We start from the raw sequence: 16,583 nt of genomic DNA, 5'->3' as shown, positions 1-16,583 counted from the left end.
GCTTTGAACATTCCTATAAAAGTATATGGGTATGTTTTCATTTCTCCTTGGTAAATATCTAGGCATACAATTTGTGGGCAAAGGGTAGTGTTTGTATAATTTTATAAGAAACTGCCAAACTCTTCTGCAAAGTAGTTGTATCATTTTTCATTCTTAACCAGCAGTGTATGAGAATTCCAGTTCTATATCCTTTCTGACATTTGATATTGCCAGTATTTTTAGTGTTAGTCATTCTAAGTGAATATGAAGTAGTATCTCATTTTAGGTTTAATATGCATTTCTCTGGCAATTAATGATGTTGAGCACTTTTTCATGTGCTTATTTGTATATCTTCATTTGTATAGTCATTTGTATATCTTCCTTTGTGAAGATCTGTTTAAGGTTTTGTGCCATTTTTGAGGTCAGATGACTTGCTTATTATCCAATTGTAGTAGTTCTTTATGTATTCCAGATACTAGTCTTTGTTGGCTTGCCTTTTCATTTCTTAACAGTGTCTTTAGAATATCAGATTTTTTTCTTTTGTAAATAGTACTTTTTTATGTCCTAAAGAAACTTTGTCTTATAAACCCCAGGTTGCAAAGATACTCTCCTACTTTTTTTTCCTAAAAGCTTTCTAGTTATTGCTTTTCTTTTTAGGTCTGTGATCCATTTTGAATTAATATTTGTGTATGGTTTTTTGGTCTTCACCCTTCTCACACCCTCAATCCTGACAGAGGCCCCACTGTCCGTTCCCTTCTTTGTGTCTGTGTATACCCAAGGCTTAGGTCCCACTTACAAAGTGAGAACATACAGTATTTGGTTTTCTGTTTCTGTGTTAGTTCACCTAGGATAATGACCTCAGCCTCCATCTGAATTGCTATAAAGGACATGAATCTCGTTCTTTTTCATGGCTTCACAGTATTCCATGATGTATATGTGCACATTTTCTTTATCCAATCTACCATTGATGGGTATTTAGGTTGATTTGCTCTCATGAATAGTGCTTTGATGAACATAAACATGCATTTGTCTTTATGGTAGAATGACTTATATTCCTTTGGGTATATGTCCAATAATGAGATTGCTGGGTTGAATGGTAGTTCTGTTTTAAGTTCTTTGAGAAATTGCCAAATTGCTTTCCACAATGGCTGAACTAACTTATGTTCCCACCAGCATTGTATAAGTTTTCCTTTTTCTCCACAACCTTACCAGCATGTTAATTTTTTTTTTATTTTTAATAGCCATTCTGACTGGTGTGAGATGATATCTCATTGTGGTTTTTATTTGCATTTTTCTAATGGTTAGAGATGTTGAGCATTTTTTCCTATGCTTCTTGGCATGTGTCTGTCTTCTTTTGAAAAGTGTCTATTTGTGTCCTTTCACCACTTTTTAATGGGGTCATTTGTCTTTTACTTACGAAGTTGTTGAAATTTGTTATAGATTCTGTATATTAGACCTTTGTCAGATACATGGTTTGCAAATATTTTCTCCCATTCTGTAGATTGTCTGTTTACTCTGTTGATAGTTTCCTTTGCTGTGCAGAAGCTCTTTAGTTTAATTAGGTCCCATTTGTCAATTTTTGTTTTCATTGCAATTGATTTTGGCATTCTTTGTCATGAAATCTTTGCCAGGGCCTATGTCCAGGATGGTATTTCCTAGGTTATTTTCCAGATGGTTGTAGGTGTGCAGCTTTATTTCTGGGCTCTGTATTCTGTTCCATTGGTTTCCGTATCTGTTTCGTACCAGTACCATACTGTTTTAGTTACTATAGCCTTGTAAAGTAGTTTGACGTCAAGTAATGTGATGCCTCTAGCTTTGCACTTTTTAAGATTGCTTTGGCTCTTCGGGATCTTTTTTCATTCCATATGAATTTTAAAATAGCTCTTTCTAATTATTTGAAGAATGTCATAGGTAGTTTGGAATAGCATTGAATCTGTAAATTGCTTTGGGCAGTATGGCCATTTTAACAATATTGTTTCCTTTCATGAACGTAGAATGTTTTCTATTTGTTTGTGTCATCTCTGATTTCTTTAAGCAATGTTTTATAATTCTCATTTTAGAAGTCTTTCACCTTCTTAGTTAGCTGTATTCCTAGGTATTTTATTCTTTTTGTGACTGTTGTGATTGAGATTGTGCTCTTGGTTTGGCCCTCAGCTTGGGTGTTGTCGATGTATAGAAAGCCACTGATTTGTGTACATTGATTTTGTATACTAAGACTTTGCTAAAGTTGTTTATCAGATCTAGGAGCTTTTGGTCTTTCTTGCTTTCTATGAAAAAGCCAGACCCATTCCCAATACTTCATATACTTGCTAGGAGCCCTTTTCTTCCAAATCTTTGCATGGATGCCTTCTTCTCATCAATTAACTGTCTGCTCAAATAGCCTATCCTAAATAGCCTGTCTAAAATGTTACACTATTCATCACTCTGTAATCTCTTTCCTAAATAAATTCCTTTATAGCTCAGCATTATATCTGAAATTTTATTATTTTTACCCATTATTTTCTGTCTCCTCTGCTAGAAAGTTGGCTTCATGAAGATACAGATATTGTGTTCACCACAACATTTGAAGTACCTGACACAGTGCCTGGCCCGTTTAGGAGGGGGATCGCTAAATATTTGTTTAATTAATAAAAGAGGAAAATGGGCATTCAGACATTAACAGTTCAATAGGGTGTTTGCTGGAATGGAAGCAAATTGGGAACATGAAAGCTAAGTTTACTAAGGAAGCAGGTAGGATATTAGAGAAGTCTCCCTACAGAGGAACTAAAAACCTAGAGAATGAGTTTTAGTTTGGCAGATGGGAGGATGGGGATGGAGAACTGCAGAAGCAGAGTATGTGAGGAAGACCTGTTGGGAGCACCAGAGACCAGTAGTGTTCAGGGAAAACCCTGACCAGCTAGATGTATGGGGAGGACTCATGTGTGGCAGAAGGAGCTGAAACTGGACAGGTCAACAGGAATCATTGCCATGAAGGGTTCCTATGCCTAAAATTCTGAGCCTTTTCACAACCAGGATGCCAGAAAGGATATTCTGAATGTCCTGTCTCTGCTTTCTCACTTCCTTTGATTCTTCAGCCTATTGTAATTGGACTTGCACCCAAATCACTCCATTAAAACTGTGTTAGTTAAGGAGCAGTCCTGTCGCTAAACGCTTTTTGGCCATCATGTCACACAGTGAAAAGGCAACAACTTTGGCCCTGCTGACTCCTTTCTTTCCTGAACCGCTCTCTACCTTAATTTCTCTGGTCGTACTTCTTTTTCTGAGGGCTACTTTTCAGTAGAAGCATTTTCAGGCTTCTCTTTTGCATTGCCCATCTTTGAGTCTTTAAATATTCTCCAGAGTCCCGTTCCCGGTGGTCTCGTATTGTCATTCTATATTCTTGCCCTGGGAAAACTCACATATGTCCTTGCCTTTCACTCCAGTGACTCCCAAATCTTGTTATTCATGTTTTTTAAGTTCCAGATCTATATATTTACTGTCTGCTAAAAAGCTGTCTTCATTAGGAGAGTGCATAGACATCTCAAACTCAGTATGTCTAAAAAGTGAATCTATCATCTTTATCCCAACCTAATACCGGGCCTAAATTTCTTGTCTAGTAAATACATTATTGCTACCTAATTGCTGAAACCAGAAACTTGCGAGTCTTTTTAGATCTTTTTTTTTCCTCCCTCGTGTGCCATAGATAATCAACTGCAAATTATTTTAGTTCTACCTTACAGTTTCTCAAATACATCCCCTTTCCCTTCTGCTGTTGGAGTACTTCAGAAAGTCATCATCTCTCATCTGAATTACTGTTTTCTTACCTCTAACACTGACTGCTTCCCCTTCCACCTAATTCTGTGCCGCAAATCTGATTGCGTCATGCTGACCCCCTTCCCCACTGAATGGTGTAAGGCAAGAACTCGAGCTTGATTTGTCATTAAATCCTTTACCACCCATGTCCCAGGTGTCCCAAGTCTAGCTCTCTAGCTCCAATTCTACTTCCACACTTCTGATAATAACTGCTCCTTTTTCTGGACTCCTAAACTGAATGCTTGTACCACCCCAGGGTACTTACTCATACTACATGCCTTCTGCTGTTCTTTAACTGTTTGTGTGTATGTATTTTATGGACCAAATGAGGTGACCTTCTCCAGGGCTTGGACCATATCATCCAGAAAGGGTAAGACAGTAATTCTTGTGGACATAGTGTGCAGTCAATAAATATTTATTGGATTTTCACTAATAAATCTTTCTCTCCTTATATATTATTTATTAATCATGTCAATTTCTCTTTTTAAAATTGTTGTATCTGAGTTTTACATTTAACTGCATGAAAGCTTCACATTTTTCAAGTAACTTTGTGGTATTCGTTTGCTAATTAATAGGGCTTAACTTTTCATTTTCACCTAGCAAATCTGTTTCTTCATAGGTGAGGAATTCTTGCAATGTGCATGGTAGTAACAACAGTTATTTTTGGAAATACCAGCAAGAGTGTGCTAAATACTGTCAAATACTCTTAGATTCTTCTATCATTCGAAAGGCTTATAAACGTAAAAGTATCACAGCTTTAATTGGATTGAAGATAGATTAATTTGATTCTTAGCTTTTCAAATGCAACCTTTCAAGAAAAAGGATTTTTTGGTTCAGTTTAAGACAAGATATGAGGAATTGATGTGTCTTAATGCCTTAGAACATGAAGGATTCGTTTGTTACTGACACAGGCATTGACATGTAGAGAAGAACTCCTGACTCTTCTTCTGTCTCTCCTTCCACTGGTATGGAAGATACCTGTTCAAGAAGAAAAGGCAACAGGTATGCTTTTTCCCTTTCTCATATCACTTGTGTTATCAAAATTTCATAGAAAAGTTACTTCTGCCTGAATGGTTTATTCTGATTCATATTCAGAACAGTATATGTTATTGTGATTTACTTAATACTAAATATGAAAAATTGTTTAGGCAAACATATTTTTATTTCTTCCAATAATACAAAAACCATGGTGCTTCTTGGGGGATTACTTGAATACACTAATGATTAGAAAATGTATGAAGAAGCAGAACACTTACCAGGAGTAAATCTAGGTATGCAGCATAACATCAGAAAACTGGTTAGTGAAAAGTTTGAAGTGAAAAGTCTGAGGAAAGAAATTAAAGTTTCTTTGCTTATTTTAAAGACTGCTTTCTAGTACCAGTATTCTATAAGTGACTTGCAGTATTTGTTTTAGCTTAGTTTTTCTAGTGTTGGCTTCAAAGGATTTGTTTTGTTTTTTGTGAGACAGTCTTCATTCTGTCACCCAGGTTGGAGTGCAGAGGAATGATCTCGGCTCACTGCAGCCTCAGCATCCTGAGTTCAAGTGATTTTTCTGCCTCAGCCTCCCAAGTAGCTGGGATTACAGGTGTGCACCACCATGCCAGACTGATTTTTGATTTTTAGTACAGACAGGGTTTCACCATATTGGCCAGGCTGGTCTCAAACTCGTGACCTCAAGTAATCCGCCCACATCAGCCTCCCAAAGTGCGGGGGTTACAAGCATGAGCCACTGTGCTCAGACTAAAGGATAAATTTAGTATAATATTTTGTTTCAAGCTTGGATAGAATTATTGTACCTAAGGTCAATAGATATTTTTGATTTATGATTTTGAAGAAATTTTATGTCTATAAAGAACATGAAACTTTAAATGTTTCATTGGAGAAATTAATAGTTGTCCTGTTGACCCTTTCTTGTGAAATGGGACTTGTGAGATGTTTGAAGATCTCTCAGGTTAAAAAAAAACAACAAAACAAAACTGTTGTATTGTAATTCCTGTATTTTTAGTGAATTTCATGGAGTTTTTTTAAAGGAGCTATCTAAGGTCTTGTAATGTTGTTTTCCTGCTTATTTATTGATTCACTAACTCTCTGCTTTTATTTTTTTCTGAGTTTGCAGAATTCATAAATTGTTTATCACTTAACAAATGTGATTCATGCTCTTTGGGAGAAGTTGTCTTCCTTGCCTACATCTTTTGCTTGGGTGGAATTTGTCAGACTCCTTTTAATTTTTCCTCTTCCCATCTGGTTTGCTTTCCCTGTGTTAGTGAAAGCAAAGGTTTTTTATTTACAGATTTTAATTTATTCACTCTAAATTGCAACTATTTTTTATATAGCTCTTATTACATACTGCAAAGAGAAAGACTGATTTAAATATCTTTTTTAGTTAAAAGGGAGAATTCATTCATTTCCTCCAAGAAGTAGTTGTTGAGTGTTGACCACATGCGAGGCCCTGTCTAGGAAATGGGAATGAAATAATGATGTCTGTACCTGGTGCCTAGTTCAGTGCTGAAACACTTGAGAAATAATTTGAATAAAGAACTCTTTTAACCTCAGTTTTGGAGAACATTGTGTCATATAGTGTACGATTTTGTAATAATTTTAGAAAATCTTAAAGTTCTTAAGTTATATCAGGTTTATGAATACTATATTGGGGGATATAATACATCCTTATATCTTAATTAGTGCTACTATGGGAGGAGATTTGTAAAATGGTATGAACAGCAGTACTAAAATACCAGATAATCTAAAGCATCTCTTACATTGAAGTTAGAATGTAATGTATAGTTTTAAATGCGATTTACTTTCTTAACTCCATTCTCTCGTTTGTTGTTGTTGCTTTGAAACCGTGTCTCACTTTCTTGTCTGGGCTGGAGTGCAGTGGCATGATCTCATCTTACTGCGACCTCCAGCTCCCAGGTTCAAGCAATTCTTCTGCCTCAGCCTCCCAAGTAGCTACAATTGCAGGTGTGAGCCACCACATCCGGCTAATTTTTATATTTTTACTAGAAACAGGGTTTTACCATGTTGGCCAGGCTGGTCTCAAACTCCTGACCTCAGGTGACCCACTAGCCTTGGCCTGCCAAAGTGCTGGGATTACAGGTGTGAGCCATCTCACCCAGCCTCTCTTTTGTTGTTTTAAAAGTCAGTTTGTATGCCGGGCACGTTGGCTCACACCAGTAATCCCAGCATTTTGGGAGGCGGAGGCAGGCAGATGGCCTGAGGTTGGGAGTTCAAGACCAGCCTGACCAACAACATGGAGAAACCTTGTCTCTACTAAAAATACAAAATTAGCTAGGCATGGTGGTGCATGCCTGTAATCCCAGCTACTTGGGAGGCTGAGGCAGGAGAATCACTTGAACCCAGGAGGTGGAGGTTGCGGTGAGTGGAGGTTGTGGTGAACCGAGATTGCGCCGTTGCGCTTCACCATGGGCAACAAGAGCAAAACTTCGTCTCAAGATTAGTTCGTATCCTTTGAAACAATGTCAGCTAGCTTTTGGAGTAAGGATAAGTGTGCCTCTCTTTTGTTGTTTTAAAAATCACTTTGTATCCGTTGAACTAATGTCAGCTAGTGTTTGGAGTAAGGATAAGTGTCAGAGGAAGTAACCCAGAGATACAGCATAAATGAAGGAAATCAACCCTGCAGCAAAATACACTGGGTTTAAACTTTTTAAGTGGGTGTTAAGTAAGAGGGCTGGCTGTCACCTTAAAATTGAGTTTTAAAACACATTGAGGTATTCTAAGCCTTCTTTCTTCATTCCATTAGATTTTAATCTACCGCTGTCAGCTGATATAATCCTGACCAAAGAAAAGAACTCAAGTTCACAAAGATCCACTCAGGAAAAATTACATTTAGAAGGAAGTGCCCTGTCTAGTCAGGTTTCTGCAAAAGTAAATGTTTTTCGAAAAAGCAGACGACAACGTAAAATTACCCATCGCTATTCTATTAGAGATGCAAGAAAGACACAGCTCTCCACCTCCGATTCAGAAGCCAATTCAGATGAAAAAAGCATAGCAATGAATAAGCATAGAAGGCCTCATCTGCTGCAGCATTTTGCAACACCGTTTCCTAAAGAAGACCACCCTAAAGCTAAACTTGACCACTTAGTGACCAAAGAAGAACATACTCCTCCAGATACTATGGCTTCAGAAAATTCCAGAGAGAGTATTCCAAGACAGGAGTCAAACACTGACATTTTAAGTGAGCCAGCTGCCTTGTCTGTTATCAGTAACATGAACAATTCTCCATTTGATTTATGTCATGTTTTGTTATCTTTATTAGAAAAAGTTTGTAAGTTTGACATTACCTTGAATCATAATTCTCCTCTAGCAGCCAGTGTAGTGCCCACACTAACTGAATTCCTAGCAGGCTTTGGGGACTGCTGTAGTCTGAGCGACAACTTGGAGAGTCGAGTGGTTTCTGCAGGTTGGACTGAAGAACCAGTGGCTTTGATTCAACGGATGCTGTTTCGAACAGTGTTGCATCTGATGTCAGTAGATGTTAGTACTGCAGAGATGATGCCAGAAAATCTTAGGAAAAACTTAACTGAATTACTTAGGGCAGCTTTAAAAATTAGAACATGCCTAGAAAAGCAGCCTGAACCTTTTGCACCAAGACAAAAGAAAACACTGCAAGAGGTTCAGGAAGATTTTGTGTTTTCAAAGTATCGTCATAGAGCCCTTCTTTTACCTGAGCTTCTGGAAGGAGTTCTTCAGATTCTGATCTGTTGTCTTCAAAGTGCAGCTTCAAATCCTTTCTACTTCAGTCAAGCCATGGAGTTGGTTCAAGAATTCATTCAGCATCATGGATTTAATTTATTTGAAACAGCAGTTCTTCAAATGGAATGGCTGATTTTAAGAGATGGAGTTCCTCCCGAGGCCTCAGAGCATTTGAAAGCCCTAATAAATAGTGTGATGAAAATAATGAGCACTGTCAAAAAAGTGAAATCAGAGCAACTTCATCATTCAATGTGTACAAGAAAAAGGCACAGACGATGTGAATATTCTCATTTTATGCATCATCACCGAGATCTCTCAGGTCTTCTGGTTTCAGCTTTTAAAAATCAGGTTTCCAAAAACCCATTTGAAGAGACTGCAGATGGAGATGTTTATTATCCTGAGCGGTGCTGTTGCATTGCAGTGTGTGCTCATCAGTGCTTGCGCTTACTACAGCAGGCTTCCTTGAGCAGCACTTGTGTCCAGATCCTATCGGGTGTTCATAACGTTGGAATATGCTGTTGTATGGATCCCAAATCTGTAATCATTCCTTTGCTCCATGCTTTTAAGTTGCCAGCACTGAAAAGTTTTCAGCAGCATATATTGAATATCCTTAACAAACTAATTTTGGATCAGTTAGGAGGAGCAGAGGTATCGCAAAAAATCAAAAAAGCAGCTTGTAATATTTGTACCGTTGACTCTGACCAACTAGCCCAATTAGAAGAGACACTTCAGGGAAACTTAGGTGATGCTGAACCCTCCTCAAGTTTATCCAGTCCTTCTTACAGATTTCAAGGGATCCTGCCCAGCAGTGGATCTGAAGATCTGTTATGGAAGTGGGATGCTTTAAAGGCTTATCAGAACTTTGTTTTTGAAGAAGACAGGTTGCATAGTATACAGATTGCAAATCACATTTGCAGTTTAATCCAGAAAGGCAATATAGTTGTTCAATGGAAACTGTATAATTACATATTTAATCCTGTGCTCCAAAGAGGAGTCGAATTAGCACATCATTGTCAACAGCTAAGCATTGCTTCAGCCCAGACTCATGTTTGTAGCCATTATAACCAGTGCTTGCCTCAGGACGTGCTTCAGATTTATGTAAAAACTCTGCCTATCCTGCTTAAATCCAGGTTTGTATGTGTGTGTGTGGTGGGGGGTGGTGTAGATCTTTTTCATTGGATGCTTTCAAGTGAATGATAAAGGGTATGCATTTAAACTTCTAACACTGCTATCTCCAGGGCCTTGGCAGTAGTGTGATCATATTTACTCTTTATTCTCTCCTAGGATTTAATTTCAGTTTATCAACAAAAAATATTCTCCTTCCATATCAGATTTGTTTTAACCATTTGTTTATGTATGTATATGTTTTTACTGAGCTGGTTATAGAGGATAGAGCCATCTATTTTAATTTCTCAATGAAAAAGAAAATTTTTAAATATACTGCTGAGAAAAATGTAGATGCAACACGGATATCCAAGGGATAGAGCCATCTATTTTAATTTCTCAATGAAAAAGAAAATTTTTAAATATACTGCTGAGAAAAATGTAGATGCAACACGGATATCCAAGGGATAGAGCCATCTATTTTAATTTCTCAATGAAAAAGAAAATTTTTAAATATACTGCTGAGAAAAATGTAGATGCAACACGGATATCCAAGAGCAGGGCAAGTTTGATTACTTTATATTTCCTTGATAGAATATAATTGGCCATTGAAAATATTTACAAAGATCATATTGGAATATGAGAAAATGATTGTGATATCTTACGGGTAAAATGTACACAATTAAAATAGTGTTCACTTATTTACAACTATGTAAAATATGCACATATATAAAATGATAATTGAGGCAGTGGCATTAATGGGATTATTAATTTTAAAATATTATATTTACGTTTATAACCTTTGTAATTTATGCAGAAAAATTAGAAAATATAGACAAGCAAAAACAAGAAAATTAAAATTACTTTTAATTCTGTCAGTGAGCTTTCCAGACTTTGTGATTGCCAAATCTGGTACAATTAAAAATAATTTTATAGAGCTTGCTTCTGATAGGTAAACTGGCCTTTCAAATTAATGCATATACCATATTAGAAACTTACCATAACTATCATTAGGTTATATTTGTGTGTGGCATTTTTTGGTCCATTTTAGTAAAACTACATTAAAACTATTATTGGTGTTAAATCATTGCTTTATAGTCATTTAAAAATTTTTCTGACATTTCGGCATTATTGAAATAAAACTGACTGATTTGAAAGTTTTGTAACTCTTTGGCATATTTGTGGACAACCTGAGTCTTTGTGATAAAAGGGCTGAGAATCACCTAGCTGACTTATATTTAAGTTATTAATAGGATTCCAGTGATTTAGACACAAGTCTCACCTGAGACAGAGCTGAAATCCTTTTATGATATTTGTACCATTGACTATGTCCAACTAGCCCATTTAGAAGAGACACTGAAGGGAAATTCATTTGATACGGAACCTTCAGAAGAGTTTGAGCTCTGTAGTGTGGTTCTTTCCCTTCGTGAGTTATAATTTAAAATAAACAAAAATATCTAAATGAACCATTGGGCACAAAAACTAATGAACAAACACATGCTTGCCTGCCCTAGAATATGGTGGTGGCTGTGATGTTCAGAATTTATACAGAATTTGCCATTTGGAGAAAAATACTCTTCCCTGAATTGCGTTATTTAATGTGAGAGGTATAATCTTTTCTTTTTAGATACTGCTGGAACCATAAAAACAAATGTTTGAAGAAGGATATAAGAGTAATTAGAAAGTAACTTGAGATCCTGATTGTATCTAACTAAAAACTTTAGCCCAATAATTGATGAATGAAATTGGTAGTGGTTAGTATATCCCACCTGCAATAGCAATATAGTAAGTACTATGTGTACATATTTATAGATGTTTCTTTATATAAAACTTTTTACATGCTTTTTTTCCTTTCACAGGGTAATAAGAGATCTTTTTTTGAGTTGTAATGGAGTAAATCAAATAATTGAATTAAATTACTTAAATGATATTCGAAGTCATTCTCTAAAAGCATTTGAAACTCTGATAATCAGCCTAGGGGAGCAACAGAAAGATGCTTCAGTTCCAAGTATCGATGGGATAGACATTGAACAAAAGGAGTTGTCCTCTGTAAATGTAGGTACTTCTTTCCATCACCAGCAAGCTTATTCAGATTCTCCTCAGAGTCTCAGCAAATTTTATGCTGGCCTCAAAGAAGCTTATCCAAAGAGATGGAAGACTGTTAACCAGGATGTTCATATCAACACAATAAACCTGTTCCTCTGTGTGGCGTTTTTATGCATAAGTAAAGAAGCAGAGTCTGATAAGGAGTCAGCCAATGATTCAGAAGATACTTCTGGCTATGACAGCACAGCCAGTGAGCCTTTAAGTCATATGCTGCCATGTTTATCTCTCGAGAGCCTTGTCTTGCCTTCTCCTGAACATATGCACCAAGCAGCAGACATTTGGTCTATGTGTCGTTGGATCTACATGTTGAGTTCAGTCTTTCAGAGACAGTTTTATAGGCTTGGTGGTTTCCGAGTATGCCATAAATTAATATTTATGATAATACAGAAACTGTTCAGAAGTCACAAAGAGGAGCAAGGAAAAAAGGAGGAAGATACAAATGTAAATGAAAACCAGGATTTAAACAGAATTTCTGAACCTGAGATAACTATGAAGGAAGATATATTATCTTTGACTATAAAAAGTGACCCAATACCATCAGAACTAGGTACTTTAAAAAAGAGTACTGAAAGTTTAGGTAAATTAGAGTTACAGCATATTTCTTCCATAAATGTGGAACAAATTTCAGCTACTGAAGCTGCTCCCAAGGAAGCAAAGGTATTTACAAATCAAGAAAGTGAGACCTCACTTCAGAGTATACGACTTTTAGAAGCTCTTCTGGCCATTTGTCTTCATAGCGCCAGAACTAGTCAACAGAAGATGGAATTGGAGTTACCTAATCAGGTAGTACTTTGTCCTTAGTCCAGCTCTTATGTAATGTTTACACACACTCTCTCTCTCTCTCTCTCTCTCTCTCTCTCTCTCTTTCTCTCTCTCTCTCTATAAATATCAGATGAATAATAATGGATATTGTGTTTCAAAGTTGAAAGATCTAAATCTTTGTAATGCTGTTGGCTGCCCTGCCCAGATCCCCTTGACCAAACTGATCACCTATTCACCATCTGCTGCATCAGCACCCATCTTCTATCGCCCTTGACTGATGGGAGATACCTCACAGGGAGATAGATGCCTGGGAAGGATGCTCATAGCTAATGGCTGATAGATGTGGCTCTGAGAAGTGGGGACAATCACTGTGGTGCACTTCAGGCCTCAGAGCTTCCTAGGAAATGAGGCTGGAACGAGACTTCTCCTAAAACGACGTCTTTGTCCAGATTATTCCCCTAACCTCTTCTGCTTTCCCTTGCATCCTTACAGGTTTTCTCCTGAGATTATTTCTTAATTAAAAAGGAATCTAGGGACCTGGAATATGGCAGACCTCTTCCATCCTTACTAACTTAGCCCTAACTTCAGTCAGCTAACAGGCTCTTCCTACTTCAGTTCTAGCCTGCATGTTGCCTTCTCTCTAAAAAATCCTGATGCTTCCACACTGAATTTCCACATTTGAAATTCACACACTTTAACACAGCGTAAAAAACTCTTCAGTCTTGCTTTGACTTCCTTGCTTAGCTTCTTTCCTGCCATTCTTTACCATGCTGCAATGAAAGCCAAAGATGAACTAAGTATGTTATCAATAAAAATGTTATTAATTTTAACAGTAGGATGTTTGTATAAGCTATTTATATAATCATTTGACTTTCATATCAACTGCAAATAAATGACTTAGCTTTATACTTAGTAAATATTAATATATTTATTTTTTTACCACTTAGTTTTTAAAATCGTTATTAATATTTTTAGTCTCTTGTTTCACCTTAGAACTTGTCTGTGGAAAATATATTATTTGAAATGAGGGACCATCTTTCCCAGTCAAAGGTGATTGAAACACAGTTAGCAAAGCCTTTATTTGATGCCCTGCTTCGAGTTGCCCTCGGGAATTATTCAGCAGATTTTGAACATAATGATGCTATGACTGAGAAGGTATGAATAACACATATGGTTGTATTCTTTGGGTATGACCAGCAGAGGCGGAAGTGTGGGATGAGACTGGGACGTTGATGAACGTAATTAGAACATATGGACTAGGATGTAGTCAGATGAGTTCAGTAGATCTTATTTCCATGTGATGGATATATGATGGGATAGACAGTATTTTGTCATTGCCCCATCTTATATGGAACAAGAGAGCAATATGATATGCTTTTCCTTATCTAATCTGGAAATTTACTGAAAATTACTTCAGTTAAGACAGAAATATATTACTTAATTTGGTACATTTTACACATATCTGATAGTTTGTTAAATGCTAATTCAGGGATGGTGATTATTTACCTATCCTATCTGTCTATTTCTTTGTTGGTGTAGCTAATATTTCCAGAACCCTCTACTCACATTAATTTTAAAATCATTCAACATAAAAATGACTAGTACTTACATAGAAAATAGCAATCACAGTGTTTTGGTGGTTTAATATTTTTTCCTAAAACAACTATTTTAATTTTCTTTCCTAAAATTATGTGGTGCATAATTAGCTCATTTCCCTATCATTTTATGTTTCTTTTAACTTTAATTGCCATCTGTCCTTTATTTTTTATATAACTTCCCTTTTAACTCCTTGATCCAGTCATATATATGTTTTTAAAATAATATTTTATGTTACTATTTGCCATAACTTAAAAACATGCTGAATACCTTCATCATATTATTGAATTAATTGATTAACTGTAAAATGTTAAAATAACTACTTTATTCTTCCTTTTACTGTTGTTACAATGATGAAGTATTTTGAGCTTCTTTAAGTGGAAATGTTTTCTAAAATGAAGGTACTAGTGGAATTTTTGTAAGAAATGGAAAATTCTTCCTTTCTTACACAGGAAGTTAATACTGGAACTCTTAACTTCTGAGGTGCTTGCTATGTAGACAGTTGCATTCTGAGATCTTTTAATTAATCCCTTTGAAAAAAGTCATGTCTCCTCTAGTTACCTAATTTATGAAGCATTTATAAAAATCCTTATGAAAAAATCTTTTTTATTAACATATGTGCACAAATGATATATATTTATTAGTACTAAATTGTATGAAGTATAGTTTCACCACATTGTGTTTTAGTCAATTCCTATTGTATAAATAGAATTAAATTTCTTACATAGATTTATTTTTTACTTAAACTGAAATGTCCTATAACTTACTATGTTAGAAACACCCTTTTTTGATGTATTAAGTTGTCTGAGAGGATCTGGGAAATTTTGCTGAGTGAATTTCATAATTTATAATGATTCATATTGAATGCTAAGTTTTTTCTTCAAGAAAATATTGAAATTGTCGTTAACATGACTTTTGAGTAGTAAGTATTATATTACTAAAAACATGCAAATGTTACAACTTTTACCTTTGAATTACACTGATTTATATAGAGTCATCAGTCTGCAGAAGAATTGTCATCCCAGCCTGGCAATTTTTCAGAAGAAGCTGAGGATTCTCAGTGTTGCAGTTTTAAACTTTTAGTTGAAGAAGAAGGTTATGAAGCAGATAGTGAAAGCAATCCTGAAGATGGTGAAACCCAGGATGATGGTAAAATATTATTGAAGTGCTTGTGATTAGATCTGCAAGCCAGATCATTAAATAGCAAAATGGTTCATAATAATACCACTTTTGAATTTTTGTATTGCCTTACAGTTTAACAAGTGCAATGCATTATCATTTTATTGATAAAATGATAATGCACTCTGTTTCATTGTGTGGCATTCACAACAGTCTGGCATTCATATATGCAACAATGTGATATAGTTTGTTACTACAAACATCGTCTGAGTGCCTCAGGACGTGGGGTGAAGGACAAAGTCCCCAATTTCACGTATTCAAGGGTGAAAGACAAGTACTAGAAATAGATAATAAAATAGAAATAGATAAATTGGGTGATGTCATAATCATGACTGGGTGGTGAGGGAAGTCCTTTCTGAAGAGGTAATGTTTACATTGAGGACTAAATTAAAACAAGCTAAGCAGACAAACACTGGCAGGAAGAGCATTCAGGCAATTTGTTATAAAGAATACATAATAAAAGGAATTCAGACACCTGTCTATGACAGCCAAGCGTAGATTTCTTCTTAGTTTACCACAGCTCCATTTGTCTTTAGGATGGAACTATATTGCCTATGATTCTTTCCCCCTTTGTCTTTGGATTTAAAATGGGTAGAATGGAAAAGATGGGTTGATTAGAGCCAAGGGACTTCTGGGAAGACTCCTGTCTTTTTATATACTGGCCTTCTGAGTGTCCCTAGTACTGCTAGTCTTTACTGAGTTCACAGTAGTGTATCTTCCTCACAGCCACGTTTCTCTCTCTTATCTAGTGAATGGGAATACTCACTGATGCCTTACTTAAAGGGCTTGATGCACCCATGACTGGTGCTTTTTGAAAAACTATTGGTTTATTAATTTTTTTAATAGTATAGCTTGCTATAGTACAGATTTGACTTTATAATTTTGGATTTCCTCCTTTTTTATGTTTGCTAAGTAGATCTCTTTTTAAAGAATTCTGGTCTAGGTAGAAATTTATAAATTTCTTAACTATATCAACATTTTATTAAGAGCACAGGAGTCTTAAAAGATCATAAAAGTCAAATTTTCCAAAATGCAATATTCAATGAGGTAGGGTCTCTTTCTCACTTATGAAGAAGGCAAAACTGATAATTCACCCAACCAATAGCCAAGCCTACTATTTTTACAAAGATTTGGGTAGGTAAATTGAATTGCTCTGTGATTTAGTTATTTGGGGTGGGGGGTCAGAAAGTTTGAATAGGTTTTTTTGTATATTGCTGTGTCAGTGGGATATGTTAAGTCTTTATCATATGTTTGTAAAAATTCCTGTTTATTTGTAAAATTTGTAGTTCTATTGAAGATCAAAATTGCTTTTAAGGCAACTTATCTTCAAAATATCCATATCATAGTCA

At 35.9% G+C, this 16,583-nt stretch overlaps 1 protein-coding gene across 6 annotated transcripts in view; it reads left to right on the top strand.

Annotated features, from left to right (window-relative positions):
* LYST (lysosomal trafficking regulator) overlaps window positions 1-16,583 on the top strand; it is a 207,405-nt gene that overhangs the window by 49,211 nt on the left and 141,611 nt on the right. For all 6 annotated transcript variants that reach the window (XM_039464278.2, XM_074385348.1, XM_074385344.1 and 3 more), the window contains 5 exons: window positions 4,683-4,773; window positions 7,535-9,617; window positions 11,451-12,480; window positions 13,453-13,614; window positions 15,048-15,204. In XM_039464278.2, coding sequence (XP_039320212.2) covers window positions 4,683-4,773; window positions 7,535-9,617; window positions 11,451-12,480; window positions 13,453-13,614; window positions 15,048-15,204 — 3,523 coding nt within the window. The remainder of the gene's footprint in view (window positions 1-4,682; window positions 4,774-7,534; window positions 9,618-11,450; window positions 12,481-13,452; window positions 13,615-15,047; window positions 15,205-16,583) is intronic.

Source organism: Saimiri boliviensis, chromosome 14, assembly GCF_048565385.1.
Source record: "Saimiri boliviensis isolate mSaiBol1 chromosome 14, mSaiBol1.pri, whole genome shotgun sequence".
In the NCBI taxonomy this organism is placed as follows: Eukaryota; Metazoa; Chordata; class Mammalia; order Primates; family Cebidae; genus Saimiri; species Saimiri boliviensis.
This window is presented reverse-complemented; position numbering and strand designations above follow the sequence as displayed.